This window comes from Ambystoma mexicanum, chromosome 9 (genome assembly GCF_040938575.1).
Source record: "Ambystoma mexicanum isolate Mex_15411 chromosome 9, UKY_AmexF1_1, whole genome shotgun sequence".
NCBI classification, from domain to species: domain Eukaryota; kingdom Metazoa; phylum Chordata; class Amphibia; order Caudata; family Ambystomatidae; genus Ambystoma; species Ambystoma mexicanum.
Genome location: NC_090931.1, coordinates 869910250 through 869933465, shown reverse-complemented (window position 1 = coordinate 869933465; position 23216 = coordinate 869910250). Strand labels below are relative to the sequence as shown.

At 47.2% G+C, this 23216-nt stretch overlaps 1 protein-coding gene across 1 annotated transcript in view; it reads left to right on the top strand.

Annotated features, from left to right (window-relative positions):
* The window catches only part of RBM44 (RNA binding motif protein 44), a 1098830-nt gene that overhangs the window by 805110 nt on the left and 270504 nt on the right, over positions 1–23216 (top strand). Inside the window, exon 12 of the mRNA XM_069615953.1 lies at positions 5555–6947. Coding sequence (XP_069472054.1) covers positions 5555–6947 — 1393 coding nt within the window. The remainder of the gene's footprint in view (positions 1–5554; positions 6948–23216) is intronic.

Sequence of the window (23216 nt, the reverse complement as noted above, 5' to 3'; positions counted from 1 at the left end):
CGCACGGGAGGCACCGCTCAGGTTCTCATACCAGCACCAGTACCGAGGCTAAGTCAGCTACCGGCCGGCAGGCAGAGGGGTCAGTGGATCCTCCCAGTGACAGTGGTGAAGGACCGGAAGGTTCTTTTACTGGGTCTTAACCCAAGGGGCCACGCCCTAGTACCGGCAACATGTCTGAGGGGGCACCTATACGCAGTAAAACCGGCAGATTTGCTGAGGGCGAAATGCCTACCAGGTCTCGACCTGAAGAGCAGGGTAGGCCTCATGATCCACACTCAAGAGTCCTGGAAGAGGCTGGGCTCAGTGAACCAGGCAACACAATGCAGGCAGGTGGAAGGCAGCTCGACAAAATGGCTGCGATGCCAGACATTACATACTGCACCAAGGAAGGGAGCAGGTGGAGGAACGAGTAACAAGGTGGGACTGGTGTCATCAGGTATGTGGCCTACAGCATATCCTTCATTTGTGCAGGGCAGGTTCCCGCTGTGTCTGTATGGGCAGGGCACGCAACGGCTACAGCAGCCGCCTGTTTCCCAGTCAATATCACCTACAACCCCTCTGGCCTGTGAGGACAGATTTTTTGAAAGGTTCCTCTGGCTTATGATATCTCCTCGGATGGGGGTCATCCTCAGAGACGCCATCAGGGACGTGCTCCCGCCAATGGCTGTGGCGCCGCTGGTCTGAGTACAGGTGCCCCTGACCCCTGTGCAGCCTTTGCCGCCCGCTCCAGCCCCCCAACCGATAGTTCAGGCGGTTCCGTACCAGCCTCCACTGCAGCCTCTGGCTCTGGTATGCACAGCTCAGCCTTCGGCTCCCAGCAACCCTCCACCGGGGCCAGACCAACTGGACCCCCAGGTGGGCACAGATGAGGAAAAGGACCCCAACACACCGTCGTCAGCCAAGGCCTTCCACAACTGTCTTTGAGGGCTGGCAGAGTACTTGGGCCTTCCTCAACCAGAGGTCGAGCAACCATCAGAGGGGGTCCTCGCTGAAGTCCTCACGCTACGTCCCGCTGCGAGAACGGGTATCCTGATGCATAAGGACGTTGTCACCTTGGCCAAAAAGGGCTGGCTCAAGCCCCATTCGGTCCAGCCAGTGAATCGACGCCTGGACGCTAAGTACAGGCGGATGGAGGGGGATACACTCTTGCTGTCTGCTCACCCCCAGCCGCACTCCTCAGTGATCGCTGTAGCATCACTATACTCCAAGCTTCAGTCGTCCTCAGCCTCCTTGTCCGCTGCGCTGCTAGGCAAGGAGGTGGTCTTGGATGCGTATGGGAAGAAGCTGTATTCCAACGCGTCCCTGCATCTTCATCAAGCCAATGCGCATGCTATGCTGGCAGCCGTTAACCAGAGGGTTTGGCGGGAAATTACGGATTTCCTCCCAGAGCTTCCAGCGCAGAGCTAATTACGATTCAAGGCGGGACTGGCAGAGGCCAAGATGGTGGCAAAAGCCATCATGGAGTCCACCGTGGCCCACATTGACATCTCAGGCCGGGCCATCTGCATTGCCACGGACATGAGAATAATGGCCTGGCCCTGTGCTACAAAATTCAACCCGGATGTCTAGGAACGAATCTTAGACCTGCCGTTCGAAGGGGGTGACCTCTTCCATTCCACTACGGACAAGGAGCTGGATAAAAAGAAAAACAGCTCACAAACAGCGAAGTCTTTATCCATCCTTACAAAGACCATGCCCAAAACGTACACCCAGTCACAGCAGTGCTCGGACAGGGGGCGTACAAATGGAGGGTTCAGCTGCTTCCAAGAGCGGAGGTCCAGGCAACCAGACCGCTCACGGACCCAACATCGGCTCAAGCAACAAAGTGTGGGATGAATAAGGGCTTTTTCCAGTCCCCCTCCTCCACAAAAGCCGCAGGGGGAAAGAAGGCATGACACGCCCCTGCGGGTCCACGTGTCTCCAGTGGGGGGCAGGCTTGCTCTCTGTGCACACTTCTGGCCCGAGAATTTTGCGGACCCCTGGATCCTCTCCGTAGTATCCACGGGGTACTGCCTGCCCATCCCAGCCTCTCCTCCCTCTGGTTGGGATAACTCTTTTGGCAGAGATCCCGTCACTCGTCGAGAGCCAGGCAGTGGAGGAAGTCCCAGCCTCCCAGAGAGGTTTGGACTTCTACCCAAGGATTTTTGCCATTCAGAAAAAGAACCAGGCGGACCTGAGAGTTGTGCTGGACCTTTCCAACCTCTCCCTACCTCTACAAAAATTCAATATGGTTACGTAGACATTGTGCAAGGGAGACTGGATGTGCTCTCTGGATCTGAAGGACGCATATTTACACGGCCTGATTTGGCAGCCTCATTGTTCTTTTCTACAATTCAGGATCATGGGCTACCATTTCCAATACAAGGTGCTTACCTTCGGCCTCAACTCGGCCCCCAGGGTCTTTACCAGGCTGACGAATACAGTGGCGGGCCACCACATATACCCTTACCTCGACTGGCTCGTCCGGGCTTCATCTCCGGAAGCAGTGTTCCGCACCTCCAACGATCTTGTGAACACTCTGCATGATCTGGGCTTTTCACTCAATCTCAAGAAGTCGCAGCTGGAGCCCACGCAGAAGCTGACCTTCTTGGGGCTCATATGAGACACATGCTCGAGAGAGTTTTTCCTTTGGAGGACAAGATCACTGCCTTCAAGAGGGCCAATGCGCACTTCCTCAGCAGAGAAGTGACATAGACCTGGTGGTACCAACACCTACTGGGTCTCATGGCAGCGGTCCTACTGGCCGTCCCCCACACGAGACTCAGGATGGGGAGGATACAGCTGCACTTTGCAGGTCACCATCACTACGGACTCCTCTCTCAAGGGCTGGGGAGCCACCCTGGACAACCGCTGCGTCCATGGCACCTGGACCAGGCAGGAGCAAGAGTACCACATCAATTGCCTGGAACTGAAGGCCATCTGGCTAGCTCTCAGAGCCTTTTTTCCAGTTATCGAGGGCAAGGTCGTCCTCATTCAGACAGATAATTCAACCAGCATGTTCTATGTGAACAAGCAGGGAGGTACCAGATCCCCTCCGCTGTGCAGCCTGGTGGTCAGCATGTGGGAATGGGCTCTGGAGAACAACGTTTACCTCACGGCCGTCCACCTTCTGGGGGTATCCAAACTGGAGGCGGACAGGCTCAGCAGCCTGGGAGCGGACAATTACGAGTGGCAATTGTAAGACCTCGTGCTGTAGGAGATCTGCAGAAGATGAGAACACCCCCAGGTGGGCCTATTTGCCACCCAGGACAACAGGAAGTGCCAACAGTTCACCGCCTGGCAGGGACAGGGCCCCAGCTCCCTGGCCGATGCATTTCAGATGCAGTGGAACGGCATGACCGCATACTCCTTCCCGCCCACACCACTGATACACTGGGTGATGTGCAAGATCAAGGAGTGTCACCACTTCAGCGTCATCCTTATAGCTCCATGGTGTCCAGCCAGGCCATGGTTCTCAGAGCTGCTAAGCCTCTCAAAGAGACCACCCATTCTCCTTCCGACGGGCCCAGCACATCTTCTGGCGCAGCAGGGGGCAGGGTCATCCACCCCATGCCACAGAAACTAGCCCTCTTAGCGTGGTTCCTGAGCACATCACACAAGGGCACCTCAGCCTTTCCCAGGCTAAACTAGAGATCATACAGGGGGGCTAGGAGCAAAGCTACCAGGACCCGGTATAAGAGCAAGTTGACCAGGTTCTGCCACTGGGCAAACGATATCAACCCCCTCGCGTGTAAATTGGAAGACGTGTTCTCCTTCTCGGCGCACCTCTCCTACTCGGGTGTGCAGGTAGACACTTGCCGCACGTAGTTGGCGGCCATTGGGGCCTACAGAAACTTAGATGAAGAGGTGTTCTCCTCTTCCAACCCGATGGTCAAGAAGCATTTGACGGGACTCGCCAGACTCTACCCGCCCATCAAGAGGCCTCATCATTTGTGGGACCTTAACATAGTTCTGGGGGACCTGGCACTCAAACCATTTGAGTCAATCGCGTCCGCAGACATCAGGCTGCTTACCATTAAGACGGCCTTGCTAGTCGCCTCACCTCGACTTGCAGAGTCAGCGAAATCCAGGCGCTGGTTGCCTCGGAGCCCTATACTATGTTTCACAGGGATAAAGTAGTCCTGCGGACACACCCAGCATTCCTACCCAAGGTGCCTTCCGCATTCCATCTGAGCGAGGAAATAGTGCTACCTGTTTTTTGCTGAGCCTAAGGACGAGGCACAGAAAGTTCTGCACTGCCTCGATGTCGGGCGTGCCCTGAAATTTTACTTGGATAGGACCAAGGGATTCTGCAAGTCAGACACATTGTTTGTCACCTTCAGCAGATCAAGACCGGGGTATCAGGCCTCCAAGGCCTACATAGCCTGTTGGATGGTCTCGGCCATCAAATAAGCTTACGAGGCACAGCATAAGCCACTGCCGGCCAACATGCACGCCCACGTGGTCGGAGCCAAGGCAACGGCCATCTCATTCCAGCGACATGTCCCCTGGCAAGTCATAAGCAGGGTGGCCACATGTGCCACCCCTTTGGCTTTCTGCATGCACTACTGTTTGGACGCCTGCTCTAAATCGGACGCAGCTTTCGGACAGGCGGTTCTCTGAAACCTATTTGCTTATGGAGGGTCTCCTCTCCACCCTGGTGCTACACTCCGTTGTAATCGCCCATGCAGTATGGAGGAAAGAGGACAGGGCATAAGAGTAATTAATAGTTACTCACCGTAGTGACTAACGTACTCTTAGTCCTTGATCCCCTTTCTTTCATACGTCCCACTATCCTCCCCCCTAATAAAACTGGTGTCATTAGGCAATGTTAATCTATTGTCGACGTGTCTATGAGGACTGAGGTGTGGCGCCAGAGGGCGAAGTCAGGGCAGCGCATGCTCCCAGTGCCGCACCCTTGTGCTCCTCTAAATTTAAAGCAGAAGTAGGTTTTTTCTGGTCAAAAAGGTTCTGCCTGCCGTCCTTAGGAAGGGACGCCCATGCAGTATTGAGGAAAGGGGACTAAGGAATAAGAGTATGTTAGTCATTACGGTGAGTAACTTATAATATATTTGACAAGATGCCACTAGGACTACCTTATTATTATTTGGTGGTCGTAGCTTGCTCCCATTTTAGATTCATATTTAGATTAGGCGTTTTTCTCAGCCATTTATACAGTTTAATAAACACCCTTGAACTGTGATCACTTGTGTCCGTCTTTACTGTTGCCACCATGAGTTCCTTACAATACCTTTTATATATTTAAAATATATTGCCTTTCCTATTACCAAGATTAAAATCCTGTTCTTTAATTGCCTTACTTATGTCTTTTATATCCTCTGAAACATAAGGATGTTTTCTTGTTTCATATGACTTTCTGTAAAAAAGGGGCAGGTAGAGACTATGGTAAGCCCTTGTTTTAAAGGATATTGTACGTTTAAGAGGGTACAAAATGCTAAATTATTTGATGTCTTCCATTTTTCATCTTAAATGAACACCTTATCAGATTCATCTTTGTTCTAGAAACGGGTTTGTTAGGAAACGTTCTTACAATTTTTTTTTTTCCTTTTTCTAGTTATGCCATTCTCTTTTTCAACACCACTCATGAGGCCCAGGTTGCTTTGGAAGAAATGAATGGGAAATCCGTCAATGGAAAAGTAGTCAAACTTCGTCTCATCAATGTTGCTGAAGAAACTTCTTTCAAGATACACTCAAGTCATCATGGTTTTAATAAGAATATGGTTACACAAAATGCTTACTGTGATTTGCCATTTGAGGCTGATCCAGCTTTGAACCGATTGACAGAAGGTGATCCTCCTCTTAACCTGTCCACACATGTGGGGCCATCCCAGAAGCAGTCATTAGAGAGCAGTCTTTCTACTGACCCACTAAAAGTGTCTGGCCTTTCGCCACATTCAGATACTCCTCCCCCAACCTGTAAGGCAAATTACTTTTCTCAAGATCCCAGATCTTCGCTAAAAACGACACCGCTTCCCTGGAAAGTAACCCACTGTGCATCCACCCCACTAATGATGCCAGGTCAATTTCCGCCTCCCTGGTCCATTCCTGGCTCTTATCCTAACCCTTGTTGGCAAGTGCCTGGCTCAAAACCAGGTCACTGGTCGATACCTAATCCTTCATATAACTGGCTAGGGCTGAGCTCCTTCCAGAGCCCATGGCCAGGGCCCAGTTCCATGCAGATTCCCTTATCTGGAAATGCCTCCCCAAATTTATCACGACAACTTCCCAGTTTTCCCCATAGTTCCTGGTCTTCAAACACTTTTTCTCCTACAGTTCCAAATGCTACCAGTTCAGTAAAGACTTCAACAAATTTTACTAGCTCAACAAACGCCATTTCCAAAGGGACTAGTGCCTCCAAGGATACATTCTATTTTGGCACCCCCTCTAAAGGCACTGCACATACTCATACTCCTTCAAACATAGTTGGTCTTGGCTCTGTCAAAAGCACTTCCATTGCTACTGTCCCAATAACTGGATTTTCAGTGACTTCCTGTAAGGGGGGCAAGTGTTCTACTTCCTCTTCTAAAGACATACTCTCTGCTCCAGCCTCTTCCAAAGCAAGTAGCTCCACTCTTGCTCCCACAACTAACTCTTCTATCTCCAAACCTAGTAAGATAACTATCCCGAAAGTGCGAATCACTGCCGCAGGACTTAGAAAGCAGGTATCCTCTTCCAAACCTCATTCTAAAGTGACCAGAAGCACCCCTGCAGCATCGGCCAAATACACCATAGCTGATAATACTATTGTTGGACCTGACTCAGTCTCTTCCATTGTGATCAATCCTGCTGCAGCCCTTACAACGGTGATTGACTCTATTTCAGCCTGTGGTATTGTTACAAGCTGTACCCCTACCTGCTCCGAAGGGGAAATCCCAGCTTCGACATATAACACATTTTCATCCTCTGCTGCTATAACAGAGACCCAGTGCTCATCTGGACCATCATTGGTAAGTGACTAGTTTGTAAGCAAGTCATTAGTTACATGTAAATGCTCCACTTTTTAGATATTTTATGGTAGGCTTCACTTTGAGCACAGATAACTTAAAACTGCTGTTCAATTATCGTTTATAAGTTAAAGATGGCATTGCAGCAATTTTACGGTTGGTTTGTGGAACCAAAGTATTGCAGAAAGATTCCCACCCAGTATGTGATCTGAAAAGGTATATTTTACTAATGTCTTTGAAAGTTGGGAGAAAAGGCAATTTAAGGGAGTAAAAAAGTATTTCCCATTTTGAACTGTAGTAACATTTATAAAGTAAAAATTATTTTGAATTGTAAAAGAAATATTTTTAGTGTAATCTGTTGCTTGCTCCTCCCACCGATTCCGGATCTTGCATAGGTATTATCAGTCCAGGATGATGTTTCAGAAACCTTTCAGACATCAAAGGGCGCAGAGCGGCTCTGCAACAACGCCATCGACTCACATTGCTCCCGAAGTAACACCACTGGTAATATAGATATAGACCAAGAGAAATCAGTGTCTACAGTCTGTGGAACACTTGCGTCGTCAGAACAAACAACTCTTTGGGGTTTATATGTACATTTTCAAAACAAATTTAGGATTGTGAAGTTCACACAAGTTAATCATTCATTAAAATTTTCAGAATCCAATTACAAGTAGTTTAATCCATAAGCATAAGACATAATAAATTGTATGCAATATTTAAATCATACTGGGGGGCGTGGCTAACTGGCCATGTAAGAGGCTGGAAGACCATGGAGCTGCCGTAGATCTGATGAAATCCTGAGCATGCCTGCTGGCAAAATGCACATAAATAACCTCAAAAAGCAGGACCAGCAGCAATAAAGCAAGCGGCACTCAGCGCACTAAACCCGCTCCAAAACGGTCACCCAAAGCTGCAATAATTGCGAAAACACAGTCGCAAAATCCCCGTGGACGTCCACCCAAAATGGCTGCCTGGAGGAACAAAGGACTTGGGCGGTCCAAAGCCCCGACAGATGAAGCAACAGAATTATGAAGACTGGAGACTGCTGAAAATAGGAATCGAATGCCTGCCATGAAGACCGGTCGTGTACGCGCCGAGAATGGTACGCCAACACAGAGCCGGCACACATAAGACGCCGACCGAGACGTAGCCTGGAAGATTGCACAATACGGACCAGAATGCTGCCAGGTGACCTGTGCTATGAGGTGAGCCCAGCGGATCGGCAGTAAACTCCCCCTAAATAGCTGGAAGGCTAACGGCTACAGCATATGAGGCGCAGCTATATGCATGTAACCTTGGAGCCAGAAGCAACACAACAAGACTCATGCAGCCCCCCACAGACGCCCGCAGGGACAGACTGCCTGTCGGGAGTACGGACCTGGGCAGGCAGACACCCTGAGGGGAGCACGGACAAGTGTAATAAGAGAGAGAGAGAGGGGCCCAGCCAACGACTCGGTCACGGTATAAAGAGGATGATGGCAGAGGACACAGGGGCATGACACACATGATGGATGGCAAAGAGTGCAGACTAATAGGGCCACAGACTCAGACCTAAGAAAATAGGTGCCTGATCTGGAAGAGGAAAAGAGCCCAAACAACATTCCGCCCAGACGCAGTACTTCACTAGGCAAGCAGCACCAGCATTGGAGCCTGCCCAAAACTGGGAAGCCCACAGCTAAATCTTCCAGGCAGCGAAAGCAGACAAAGAGCCCACTGAACTGCAGGCTGGAAGCAAGGTTAGTAGTGCAGCGTGGCAGACCAACATTCCAACTGCAGGAGGGGCATTGTTGTGGACATACTGGTGAGGGCGACCTCGCAACACACACTACTATTGGCCTATTTTGAGAGGGCAAGGCAAATACTGTAAGAAACAGCTAAGAAACCCCCACAAGCCCCGGCCATTGTAAGAGAGAGGACCCGATAACACTGGCAGGCGAAGTAGCCCCCGGGAGGAGAAGTAATATACGAGGGGAACCTAGACCCAGCAACCAACATAAACGGAAGCCATAACCGGAACGCTACATAAGGGGAAGAGCGCGCACGCCAGCGTTGGGCATCCACTGCACGCTACCGAGGCACATGCAACTAGGGAGGCATTCTGGCCCACGTTGGCACTACCAAGTGCCCCTGGAACAAACCCAAGTGCTACCGAGCCAGGGGGAGCATGCATAACGGAAATTCAGATCCCGGAGACCTGTGAGGAGCATATTGGATGATTCTGAGATGGCAGCCAAAGCACTCAAAACGAAAGGGAAACAACCCACAATGGAGGAGTACACCAAAACACCACAACCAACGGACAGATCCAGGAGCAAAGAGAGGAATTTACAGGCAGACACAGCCCCAGTGAGTAGCGAACAACCGATCCTAGAGGTGATAGTAGATCTAAAGGTAACTTGAGAAACCAAACTGGAAGTGGCTATGACAAACCTCAAAACAATCCTTGAATTCAAGATAGATGCGGTACAAGTGGATGTTAACTTATTGCGACAAGACGTAAGGGTGATGGCAGATCGCACAAGCAAACTGGAGAAAGATGTCCAATCAAATACCACTACCTGCACAGCCAATGCCTCTGAGATCCACACACTGCCCCAACAAGTAAGCAACCTGGAAAAACAGAGCTGAGGCGGCCAAAGGAAGGGCCCGGAAGACAACATACGTATAATAGGGCTCACGGAGGGGGAAGAGGGATCAAACCCAACAGACTACATTGAAACCATGCTGCTGCAAGAAATTTGAGGAGCACTCTCCCAAGGATTTGCGGTGGAGAGAGCTCATAGGGCACTGACACGGAGACCAGCACTGGGATCTCCCCCGAGACCAATCATCGCCAAGATATTGAACTATCGAGACCGGGAAAAATAATCTTGGAACACTTCCGCAAAGGGGGCACGATACGGAGGGCATCAGCGGCAATAACGGCATATACGGATTATACACTTCAGGTATAGAGACGTTGACTAAACTTTGGGGCAGTTAAGAGAAGATTACGCGAAGCAAGCTACAAATATATGCTGATGTACCTGGTGAAATTGAAAATATTTCACAAAAACAGGGCTTTGTTCTTCGAGACCACCGAAGAAGCCATGGATTGGTTGGATGCACAGAACGGCCCGCCGGGGACAAACGATCAACAAAAGGACAGAAACAACAAGTGAAGCAGTGATTATGGAGACCGAGGTGCTGTCTACATAATGACAATGGGACTGGATTATAGATCTGCATATAGTAGTGAGAAGTAGAGCATTGTATATGGCAGGCAGAATACAAAGTAGCGTTAAGGCGGGAGACACAGAGAATCCAGCCCGCACCCCATTAGATAGATTAGCTTGGTTGCCAGTAGTGCGGCAAGTCCCTGCTGAGTTCCTAGCACTGGCCTAACCAGGGTAGGACTAAATGCGTGATAGTCTTAGATCCAGGGATGGAGCTGGGCAACAGTTGGGGTTGGGGAGGGTGGGGGGTGGGAAGGGAGTTGGGGAGTTTGTAGTTGGGATTGAAAGGGAACAAGCTTATATCCACGCACAACTGCGAGATAGTTGGAGGGCACGGAAGGATAAAGGCGGGAAGCGCTATGGATGAGGGATGGGAGACTTCAAGATAACAACCTGGAATGTCAGGGGTCTTAATAGTTATCTGAAAAGAAACAAGATCATGATGTACCTTAGCAGGCAAAGAATAGATATTGCCTTGCAACAAGAAACCCACCTCACAAAAAAAACAGGAGCTGATACGGAGAAAATTGAAGGGTACTGTCATCGGGGCGACATACTCGGCATATGCCAGAGGGGTAATCACATGGATCGCGCCACATGTACCCTTTCAGTTAATACAGTCTATAGTGGAGTCAGACAGGAGAAGGGTGGCGATACGGGGAATATTGGAAAACAGGGAAGTGAGCATTATTAACACATACGCCCCGACCCAGGACACAGTGGCCTACTTTAAAGCCCTGTATGGTAAGGTCAGCCCGTACCTGGGAGGCACGGTCATATGGGGAGGAGACTTCAATTGCACACTAGACCCCAGGGTGGACAGATCGGACGAGAAACTAAATAAGCCTACCCCTGCAGCCAAGAAACTAAAGACTCTACCGGGAGATTTCCAGCTAGAGGATATATGTTGATTGCAGCACCCACACGTTAGACACTATTCACATTACTCTGCCCCACAGAACCTGTATACATAACTAGATTATATGTTTGCTAACCTGGCCCTCACCGGGGAGATAGTGAGCTCAGAATACAAAGCAAGGGTCCTATCAGACCACTCGCCCTTGATCCTATCTTGGCAACATCAGACCCCCAGAGCCAGAATTCCAACGTTGCGACTTAGAGACGAAGCACTGAAAGACACAGTGTTCAGGGAGGACCTGAGGGAGGAAATAATGGAATACTTTGAAAATAACACTGGAAGTGTAGCATCAGAAAGCACCCTGTGGGAGGCATTCAAAGTAGTGGTGAGAGGCGCAGCAATGTCTAAATCTAAAGGGCTCCAAGGGGACATAATGAAAGAGTTACAAACTACAGAAATGAAACTAGAAGAAATTGTGAATAATGGAGACTCTACTCAGGAAGGGGCAAAAACCATGTGCCAACTACAACAGGAATGTGTGGGATATTGGGAGAGACTATGTAACTTAAACTATAAGAAGTACATTGAAAGGCAGCACGCAGGAGGAGATAAACCGGGAAGGCTGTTGGCATGGTTATACAAACATGAAACACCTAGGTCAGCGATAAGGGAGATAAAGGGTGCAAATGGCCAAACACTGAATACCCAAGAAAGCGTAAATGGAGGTTTTCTTGAATTCTACCAACACTTATATGAAGACACAGGAGGAGTTGATGAGGAAGAGGTGAGAGAGATACTAGGGGATATCGGGCTACCGAAACTGAGCGCTGAAGAGATAGAGAACCTGGACGCCCCCATTACACTAGAGGAGTTAGAAACAGTGGTCAGGCATTTGCCAACGAGCAAAGCCCCAGGAGCGGATGGGCTCCCAAGTGAGTTTTATAAAACATATAGGGTGGAGGTGCTTCCCCCGCTACTAGCAATGCTAAATGAGGCTTTTGAGGTAGGGAAGCTACCGGAATCCCTGAGAGAGGTAGTAATTATCCCGCTGCTCAAACCAAATAAGCCCAGCACAGACTGCGTATCATATAGACCGCTGTCCATGCTAAACCAGGCCAGTAAAATACTCATGGCGGTCATGGCAAACGGACTCAGACTGATCATAACTAAACTCATACACCATGACCAGACCGGTTATGTTCCGGGCAGAAGCATAACAGATAATCACAGACGGCTCCACCGCGTCATGGAACAGACAGTGGGAGATATAAGCAAGGTGGCAATTGTCTCCCTAGATGCAGTGAAAGCCTTTGATTCCGTAAAATGGCCCTGGTTGATCGAGGCATTGAAGGAATATGAGATGGAGCCGGAGTACTTGAGGTGGGTGAAGATGCTGTATAGCTCGCCACTCGCCAGAGTCAAAATGGAAGGGATCATCTCAGACAAATGGCAACTCAGTAGGGGCACCAGGCAAGGCTGCCCGTGGTCTCCCATGTTTGTAGATTCTCTCACTGGAACCCCATGCGATATATTTGAGGCAACAATATGAAGGGATAGGGGTCTACACTAAGGAAGGACCGCACCTGATATCACTGTATGCAGATGACATGCTACTGTACTTGAGATACCCAGAAGAAAACCTGAAATATTTCCTGGAAGTAATGAACCGATTTGCAGCATTTTCTGGGATAGCGGTGAACCCCAAGAAGTCATGTATATTTCCCCTAGGGAGATACAAAGGAATAGCACATAACAATCTACCAGTCTTACAAATAACCTCGGAGACTAGTACATTCAGGTACCTGGGGATTGATATCTACCACCACGAGATAGCAGACGAACACAAACATAACACAGAGAAAGCAGTTGCAAACATTGAAAATAGCATGAAATTCTGGGCTAAACTCCCCCTGGCTATGATGGGAAGGGTGGCATTGTTGTAAATGGTTGTATTACCTAGGCTATTGCACTTCTTTGTGAATAACCCATATATGGTGCCTAAACGATTCTTTAACAAAATGGAGAGTTTATGTAGAGGCTTCATTTGGCACAATACCAGAAATAGGATCGCCTTATGGAAGCTACAGCACACGTACGAGAAAGGGGGCATAAGACTACCTAACTTTGAGATATATCATTTAGCGGGGTAACTGCAGTTTGTGGCTAAGTGGTTAACCGAAGACACAACGGCAGAGTCCAGATTGCTGTGGTCTGAGTGTACACCTTTTTCCTGAAAGAACTAATATGGCTGCCCAAATCAGAGCTCAAAGGGCGATCGTACCTGCTAGAACTGGGATGGAAGACATGGCGCAAGGCGTGCCAGGTCATGGATACCCTGCCCCGTGCTCCCCCCAGGTGCCACTAGTGGCACTGAGGGGAGTAGACGAACAGCTAAGGAAGTCATTACGAATACACTGGGAACCGATGGGCATAGCAACACTAGGAGACGTGTGGCAGGATGGGAAGGCACTGGAATTTACAACACTAGTGGAAGAAACGGGAGTACACCCGGGGCAGTCTATTACCTACATCAGACTGATGAAGCAAATAAGGACCACATGGTCCGAAATAGCATTGGAAACCCCAATGGACTCGGCAATAGAGACAATATATGACATCTCGGAGGGAGGGCATGAGTTATCCCAGATCTATGAACTAGTGATGTCCAGGGTTGGGAAAGAGGTGACCCAGCTGAGACGGGAGTGGGAGGAGGACGCGGGGGAATCCATGCCTGAGGGTCAATGGGAAATAGCACAGAGGTATCACAAGAAGGTGTCCAGGAACGCCAGACTACAACAGATTCAGCTGTATGTAATCCACAGGGTGTACATGACCCCTCAAAGGATAGGCTGGTTTAAGAGCGCAGAGACACAAATATGCCTGAAATGCGGGGAAGTGAACGCGGGGATGACACACATGTTCTGGGCATGCCTGGAGATTTGTATATTCTGGGGGGAGGTGGCCAACCGGCTTGCCGAGAAAGGAATTACGTTGGATGTAGAATCGGTGTGGGCGTGCATGGTGGGGGGATTCTATAGACCACGCAAAATGAAACATGTATGCAAACTTAAGGACTTAGCTGTCCTGCGTTTGGCCAGGATATAGGCTATGGGATGGAAGGCGAGCCAGAGACCCAAGATAGAGATGTGGTGGCATGACCTTCGGAAATGGGCTGAAGCAGAAACAGCGATATGGTACGAAGCTGCACACAGGGGGGAGGACGACGAGGTGGGACGCTAATGGCCTGGAGACAACTAGTGGTCACATTAACCGAGACCACTCGAGTAAGTCCTAGAGAACATGACACCTCCGGGAGCACGGAAGAGGAAGGACCTGGGAAGGAATAAGCAGAGGTGCGATGGAGCAAACTCAAGTTACGTGGGCAGGGGGTGGGGATGGTGTGGTAAATGCATGTTAAATGGAAGATGTTTGGATATTGTAATGTTCACTTTCGGGCGTGCTGTGATGTTTGTAACCAAGAAATAATAAAATACTTCAAAAAATATATATATTTAAATCATACTGTACAATACAAATAAGTCCATGAATTTCTTATTCAAATGTCTAAAACCATGAGCTCTACGCTTTTCGGGGCTTAAATCCCTTCTTCAGGAGCATTATTTCATGCCTTTTTCATTTTCAGGGTTCAATCTGCATAACAGAGTGGGAAAAAAATAACAAAGTGCATATTAGCTAGTCTTCAGATAATAGTGACTCTCTGTATTATACAGTTCATAATACACTGATATAATACCTCTCATGTGTACTGCTTGGACAACCCTCTGTTAAAGTAAGGTGGAATCCCTTGGCTGTGATAGCGGGGTGGTGGCCTGCCACGTGTATTTTCTTAACAATTAGTATCCTAGGCTAAAAATTAATAGAAATGAAAAAAATCAGTATTATATTGCAGCCATTCGAATAGGCTAATGGGAGTAGGTTGGGGGAACTAAGTCCCTACCTGGAAGTCCAGGTGATGCTTCAATAAATGCCAAGTCTCCTGGAGGTATCCGTCATGTGATCGGCATCGTCTAGATTTATGTGGCTGCAATAGTTTGTGCAGATCGGGTTGGTCGTCCAGGGACCGCTATCTATATGCGTGCAAAAATTGTGAAGTACTCGCGTGTAGCCTTCTGTAAATATTTATATTTACGCTAACCTTGTATAAAGTGATCTCCCGAATGTAAGTATCAGCGCGGTTTACAAGGCGCTTCGGTTTCCTAAACAGCATCAGATCAAGGCTGTTGAATGATGTAGGAATCACGCATGTGCGTCTGTGCAGTGAGGTCACATGTAAACAAATGATGTCCCCGCGCTGCGACACCGCGAGATCGAGGTAAGTCTAGTTTGGACCGCCAGGTGAGAATTCTGCAGGAATGGATTATGGACAATGTCTAAGGAAGTTGTACTAACGAGGTGGACCTATGTTAAATAGGAGGGAAGCTTTGAAAGATAATGATCAAAGAGTGAGTTGGTTGTCCAAGAGACACCCAAGCTCACATTCTATGCTGGCACTTATTCCATATCTGTTGCATTTGTTTAAACAGTGTCTAAAAAGAAAAAAGAGACATTTCTTATGTTATACATCTTTTCAAACAACTATGTAGGAAAACTCAGTATTTCATAGAGTAATCATGGACCCTGAATAGTTCTAGATAGCAAGCTATAGAGAATAATTGAATAAAGAGTGATGGTATTGGTCCACACCTATAAAACCACAGTGGCAACCAAAAGCTGACCTCATCTGGAGATTTGGATTTGTGGATTAATAATTAAGATTTTATAGGAAAGCTTATAGAAAAGTGTCCAGGTAAAAGTCTTCATTCATCCCATATGGATTGAGACTATCAAGCTTGTCGATCCAGCAAAGTTCTCTTTGGTCAAGTCTCTTGGAGTGTTCCTGAACAATCTCAAGTACTATAAATCTGAGTTGTGCCACTGTGTCTCTCTTCTCTGTGAAGTGTCTGGCCACGGGTGAGCGGGCATTGTTGGTCCTGATGTTGCTTTTGTGTTCGTTACAGCAGTCTTTTATGTTTCTCGCTGTCTGTCCCACATAAAATATCCCACTGGGACAGTTCAATCCATAGATGACTGACATGGTGTCACAAGTTGCAAAATGTCCGAATTTGATCTTCGCGCCTGTGCTGGGATGTCTAACACAACTCCCTTTCATTATGTTTTTGCAATTATTACAATGTAAGCAGGCAAAGGTGCCTATTTGTTTCGTCTGCAGTGTAGTTTGCTTCGATCTACTGACTCTTTCTGCTTTAATCAGTTGGTCCCTCAAATTTTTGCCTCTCTTGTATGCAATCAGTGGAGGTTGCGGAAATAGTTTCTGTAGTTGGGGGTCCAATTGGATAAGTTTCCAATTCTTCTTGATCAGTCAAGTGATCTGATGACTCTGGCTGGAATATTTCAACGTGTAGAGAAACGGGATTTCTTGGTTCTTGGGCTTACTCTTCAGGAGGTCTTCTCGGATAGTCGGAGTGGCTCTGTCTCTGGCTGCTTTGATTATCCATTCTGGATATCCTCAGTCTGTTTGATTGGAAGACATTTTATTTATTTCGATTGCCAACATATTTTCTTCAGAAGTAGTGTGTTTAGCCTGAAGGAATTGGCTATATTGAAGATTATCCTTAAGATGTTTGGCATGTTGACTCAATGTAAGCTGTTAACGTCTGTGGGTTTGTGGAAAAGACTTGTAGTTCTTTTGCCTTCTCTGATTTCCAATTCCACATCTAAGTAGTGGATTTTCGGGGTTCCTACCTCCCATGATAAATCTGATGTGGTTGTCAACAGAATTAAAGTATAACAAGAACTCATTGCGTTCCTCCCTGTCGCCCTCTCCAAATAATGAAGACATAATCAATGTATCTTTTCCAAGTGACCAATTTCTGGCCCCAGTGATGGTGATTCAGTATGGATTGGGTCTCTAGATAATGCATATAGAGGTTTGCATAAGCTGGGGCCATGGCAGAATCCATGGAGGTTCCAGCTGCTTATAAGTAGAACTGTTGTCCTAATCTATAAAAGTTATTATATAGGATTATTTTTGTCAGTTCTAGTATGAATAGCTTTGAGGCTTTGCAGTGTTCCTGCCTCAGAAGAGCCCATTCTAATGCTTCTAGACCACCCTCATGGGGGATGGATGTATAAAAGCTCTGTACGTCAAACGTTGGCAAGAGGTCACCTTGCTTGCGGTCCCTGATAATGTTCAGTGTGTTCAGAAAGTGTCTGGTGTCTCTTAGGTAGGTGCCGGACTTTTGCACTATAGGTTGTAGGACTTGGTCAACATATATAGCTAGAGGATCAAATATACTATCATTACCTGCTACTATTGGTCTAAGAGGTGGGTTATGGAGATGCTTTTGAATTTTGGGAAGTCCATAGAAGACTGGGGTTATTGGATTGGTTTTGTTGAGGAATCTGTGTCTTTTGGGTAATCAACCATTCTCCAGTGCTTTCTCAAGTGTTTGGATTACAGTCGTGATCATAGGCGTCGGGTCCCCATCGATGGGGACGTTGTAAAAGATTGTATCCATAATGACAATAGTGCCACCTTTATCTGCTGGTTTCAATGTAAAAGTATCGTCATCTGCAAGGTCTCTGATCAGTTGACTCTGGTGCTTTCTGATGTATCTACTAGTCTTGCTGAAGTTGATCTTTTTAATCTCAGAAAGCATCTGTGACTCAGAGTTTCAATGCTGTGTTGTTGATTTGGGGGATCAAAAGTGCTTTTTGATTTAATCTCCAAGTACTATGAGGTAGCTAATGGTTCTTCACAAGGGGGTTATATGTCAAAAAATATTGCATTTTCCTGATGAGTCTGAATAGATTAGTTCTTTCTTCCAGAGTTTGGGTTCTGTGTAGGGTTAAAGGATAATCCTAGATTGATCACTTGAAGCTGACTCTTAGACAGCTTGAAGACTCTTAGACAGGTGTTTGATATACATATAGAGCTATCACCGCCCCATGACCTCAATTCCTTTTTTCTACACAGTTAGCATACTGTTCGAAATTCCATTTGTCTTAAAAAGAAATGTGTACTGCGTCATGCTCATCACGCCTAAGATCTCAGGCTATAAGCTCTGCTAAGACAGCGGGAGCAGGTTGTCCGTGTTGGACCTGCCCCATCATGTGTGCATTTGGTGGTTGGGGACCGACCATACTATGGCTGACTGCTGCTCCTGTCAATCAATGCGCTAACAGGCCCTTCAGGAATGTGCTGCAAAGTTGTTTACCATCCTCCATAATGGGGGGGATATTCTTCTCCCTCTAATAGAGTACGTTTATGGGCCACAGTACACCGCAAAAATAACTGGGTAATCTGAGAAAGAGGAATCTGTGATACCGGTAGAACAGGAGGATACTTGCTGTCCAGAGAAAGACCGTGATCTGAAGAAAGAGAAAAACTGTACAAAGCCCTGAAAGAGGTCTCACTCCCCTAGTGAGTCACAAAATTCCTCCTTTTCCTCATTAAGTAATAAGCGTTGCTCTTACCATTGTGTTTAAGATGAGGGCGATTCTCCAGAGGAGACATTACCAAAAATACAAAAGTGGGTACCCTTCCCTACTACTTCTTCCGCTATTGAATAGTCTGACGAATTCAGACAGCAAATTTTGCAAATCTTACAAAATGCCCCTGACTCGACAATCTCTACCTTGGCGCCAGTGATGGTTTTTGGGGCTGCTCTGCGGTTTATGGCTGCTCGAGGCACCTTTTTTCCAGCAGTGTCCACACACCGGCTCACTGGGGGTCCTGTTAGACCACCGAAAAAGCCCCCTCTGTGCAGCTTCTCTTTGTCAAGTTCTCAGTTCATTCCTCAGCAATCGTAATACTGGCGCCAAACATTCTCATTAAGGCTTTAATATAATGCTGGTTGTACCTGAAGTGGCATCGGAGTATGCTCTGGTTTTCAGAACCAAATTCCTCACTCAAGAGGCAGATATTTCATGATGAATGGGACCCAATGTCTCATAGTCTGGCACTGTTGGCAGATAAAAGGGATTGTTCTCCCTGAGGAATTCACCTTGAGGATGACTGTGGATTGCAGAGAAGCCAGCAGTTTGGATACATCCCCTGAGCTTTCATGCAAGCTGTACCATATGCACCCTTGAGTGCTGCTTTGTGCATGACTTTTGCTAAGGTGGTGGAACCTTTGGGTCTTTCTGCTCCCACAAGCCCTACTATGAATTAAGGCATTTTGGACCAGATTCTATATATAGAAACCCTGTTAACATTTAACCCTAGATTCAGCAGAAGACCATCTCTGTGAGCAAGGAGTTGGTGATGAAGCGTGGAGTGGTCCCTGCTGGTCAGGTTTATTTTCTGCTTCTACCCACCCTTGGGGAGTCTCATGGTACAAGCCTCTACAGCAAAATTGAAATCTACTTTCCCCTCTCTTCATTCGAATATGGAGACTGCAAAAACTCAATGCTAATAGTCGGTGTCTTTGCTTCAGAAGCCAGGCCTTCAACGTGATCTGCGCTCTTGCAAAATTCTTACATTTTGTGGAGTGTAGTAGCAGAGTCATCTGACAGTATGTTACTAGCTGAAATGAATGGGGGATTTACTCCCTCGTAGAGGACGACGGAGGCAGCACAACATGCTTTTCAATTTGGCCTTGACACAGCAGATGATGCTTCCAGATGCGTGGAAACAGGCTGTTCTCTGCTGGGTTTTATGACTAAGAACGTTGGATTGTTTCCTGGACGTGTAGGCAATATTTCTCCATATGATGGCGACAATCTTTTTCTCTCCAAACCCGATGATTTGCGGGAAAAGCTTAAAGCATCAAGTCATGGCAAAATCGCTTAACCTAGTCATACCGGATCCAGCTTCTACAACATCCAGCACTTCCTTTTTCAAAGGACATTTCTTTTTGCTACAACAAAGCTTATGTCCACTACAGCTGAGGTTAGTCAGTATGCCAGTCAGTATGAGGAAAACAATCTCTGTAACCTTTCCCCCGTCGGATCAGAGTCCGAGGTAGTCAAAGAGGTTGAATTACTGTAACCTCTGTGCCTACAGCATCAGCCCCACCACTTTTGGTGAAATCTTGCATCATTCCACTCCATTCGCCAAGCCTTTGAATTTCAGAGTATGTTGGTATTATTGGACCTTAAGGGTGCATACTTCCATGTGCCTATACACACAAAGCACAAGCAGTTAGTTTGGTTCAAGGATGGGGATCGGTCATTACCAATCCAGGATCTTCCTGTTGAACCTTTATTCTACCTCAATGGTCTTCACCAAGTTGACAGGTGTGGGTGCCTGTCACAGGAGCAAGAAGGTTAATGTCTTCCCTTACCTGGACGACTCGTTCATCCGAATTGGGTCACTAGCAATAAGAATAAGACGGAGCTTAAATTGAACAGGTTGTACTGGCTGGAGAGACTTATTCATAACAAACTAGCATCAAAATACAATTTCTTCTGATCAAAGCATGAATAAAAACATATTGTTCAACCACATAACAATAACTAGAGACAGTGCTCTCATCGGTAAACACATACACAAAGGTTTCCACATAGGGATTCATCAAATACTCATTGAATGATTCAACATATGCACAAAGTACATGTAACAAGGTCTATTCCTTTGTATACATTCATTCGCTTAGAGTTAACAAGTGTCAGTGTGTCCCTCACTGCAGAGGGTTATGTTCTCAACATGTTCCTGTTCCAAGGGAGTAGATCATGAACATTCATCAGGAGAAAAAAAAATCATTTCAAAGTAAAATTGCATGTTTATTCATGCTTTGCATTGCATGACAAAATGACAGCAAATCACTACATAAGCAAGCAAATCAGCATAAGTGCAACTAGCCCAGCCCCTCCGGCTTCTCCTAGCAATGCTCTCAGACCAGTTTAGCCTAATCATACTGCATCTCTAGCATTAGCAAATAGCAAAACCCCCAAAATAGCATTTCCCTGTGCATTTCTATGTCCCCACACAGCTCTTTCAACCCTTCTAATGAGACAGCACCCTTCCCTCTAGCTCTCTCTATCATTAGCTCTCCAACACATTCATGGCTCCCACCCATCAGAGAGCAACAGAGAGAGAGACTCCCAAGACAGAGAGCGACTCCCCTTAATGCCGATCAGATCTCTGCCATCTGCATCTGCCATCTCCCATCTCCTGACAGCCTGACTGAATCTCCTGACAGCCCGCATCTACTCAATCAGCCTCTGCAGTCTAATGCACCTGCATTCTGATGCTCTTGCTGACAGAATCTACTCAACAGAGACCCCACAGTTATACATTCTGATGACGCAAATGGCAGTCTGTTCATTTCTATGGCTATGTGTAAATTTAGCCAGCATAGCATATTGCAACAATTTGACATGACATTTCTACATTCTGATAACAGGACATCATATCATGTCTTTCCCTCTCAGACATAGAGACAGTTCATTTTGCGAAACCAAAACAATGAAACTCCTGCTTAGCTAAGACCTTCTCTTTCAGACCGAAAGGCACATTCTATCCTTGCCTGCAGCTCCCTGCCAGCCAAGGCCATTTTGTCTGGGCCAAAGAGTTACTGGCAAAGGCAATTGTTATCATTCCATTCACACTGTGCAAAACAATCCTTCCGCGCACGGCGAAACCCATCAGAAATGGACAAAGACAGAACTGATTTCTCTCTCTAGCGCTTAGAAGCATGCACGCTATAAAATGACAAATATACATAAATCACATGGCTTTCAGCAAATATGGAACCATTATAGCTTAAGCAAACCCATAGTGTTAATATGGCCTATTTCTAGATGAATGCATAAATGAATGCATGAACAAATGCAATGGCAAACGAAATGCATGGCTTATTCTCATAACACACCATAGATCAAATTCGGTTTCGACAATCCGGTCGTAGCAGACACTGTGGGCCCTGTGTCACCGCTTAAGTAAGGACTGGCTCATTAGCCCTTCCACAAGGCCACCTCTGTAAAAACCACTAGCCAACTAACACGCTGAGAGCGGGCATTGCAGGAAAAAGCAGCCAGCTCATAGTGGAGGCAGGAATCCACTGCCACCGCTGAATTGCTTAAACAAGAGCACAACAAGTGTCAAGGCGCGCCTGGACATCCTAAAAAGGCCGTGATTACTGGTCCTTAAGCAGAGAGGGGTGCAATACTGAGACGGTGGGGGAAAGAATATAGGAGACCCACACTCTGAAGTAAACCGGGTACATAACCCTGACAACGTTGCATGTCAAACCAGGTCATAGAATGACTCTGCAGGCATCGTTAGCAGGGACAATTAACCAGTAGAGCTTCCAACCCACCCTAGACATGTTTGCGGCTCCCCCAAATGCATGCAAGGACGCAAAGATCAGGTCTCTAGAACAACAAACCGTACCCCACAGCACCCAAGAGGACCAGCAAGTGCTTGCAGCTATCGCAGCCCTAAAGATTTCTTTAGTAACAAAGATGGACACCATCAGTATCACCATCAGTATCAATGTAAATCTCCTCAGATGAGATGTCAGAGCATTGGCAGACCGTACTGGCACCCTGGAAAAACAAGTTGGGGTGAATACCGAAGACCTGTCGGGGGCTGCGAAGGACATATCGATACTGCAACAACAAATAAGGAACCTGGAAGGTCATGTTGAGGACGCAGAAGGGCGTGCAAGAAGAAACCATGTCCGAATCATCGGGCTGCCGGATGGAGAAGAAGGTATAAACCCCATACATTCTGTAGAAAACATGTTGCTGCAAGACATGGGCCTGTACAACCTATCCCAGGGCTTTACAGTAGAAAGAGCGCATAGATCCCTCGCCAGGAAACCAACTCCCGGTGCCCCACCACGGCCTATCATCACCCGAATACTAAATTATAAAGACCAGGAACAAATTCTGGAACACTTCAGGAAAGGAGGCATGATATTAAGGGCTTCAGCTAGGATCACAGCGTTCCCGGACTACACCCTGCTGGTACAAAGACAAAGGATGCAGTTTACTGCAGTGCAACAACGACTCGGAGACGCTGGCCTCAAGTATATGTTGCTATACCCAGCAAGGCTGAAAATAATAAACGGACATATATGATTTTTTTGATACCCCGACGGATGCGCAAACATGGATGATGCTGAAAATATACAGACAAGGGCGTACAGCCAAGGAGCCATGGCTGGCACATAAGCTAGACACCCATCGGGCTGGGAAAGCCTAAGAGACAACCGCAAGATATGG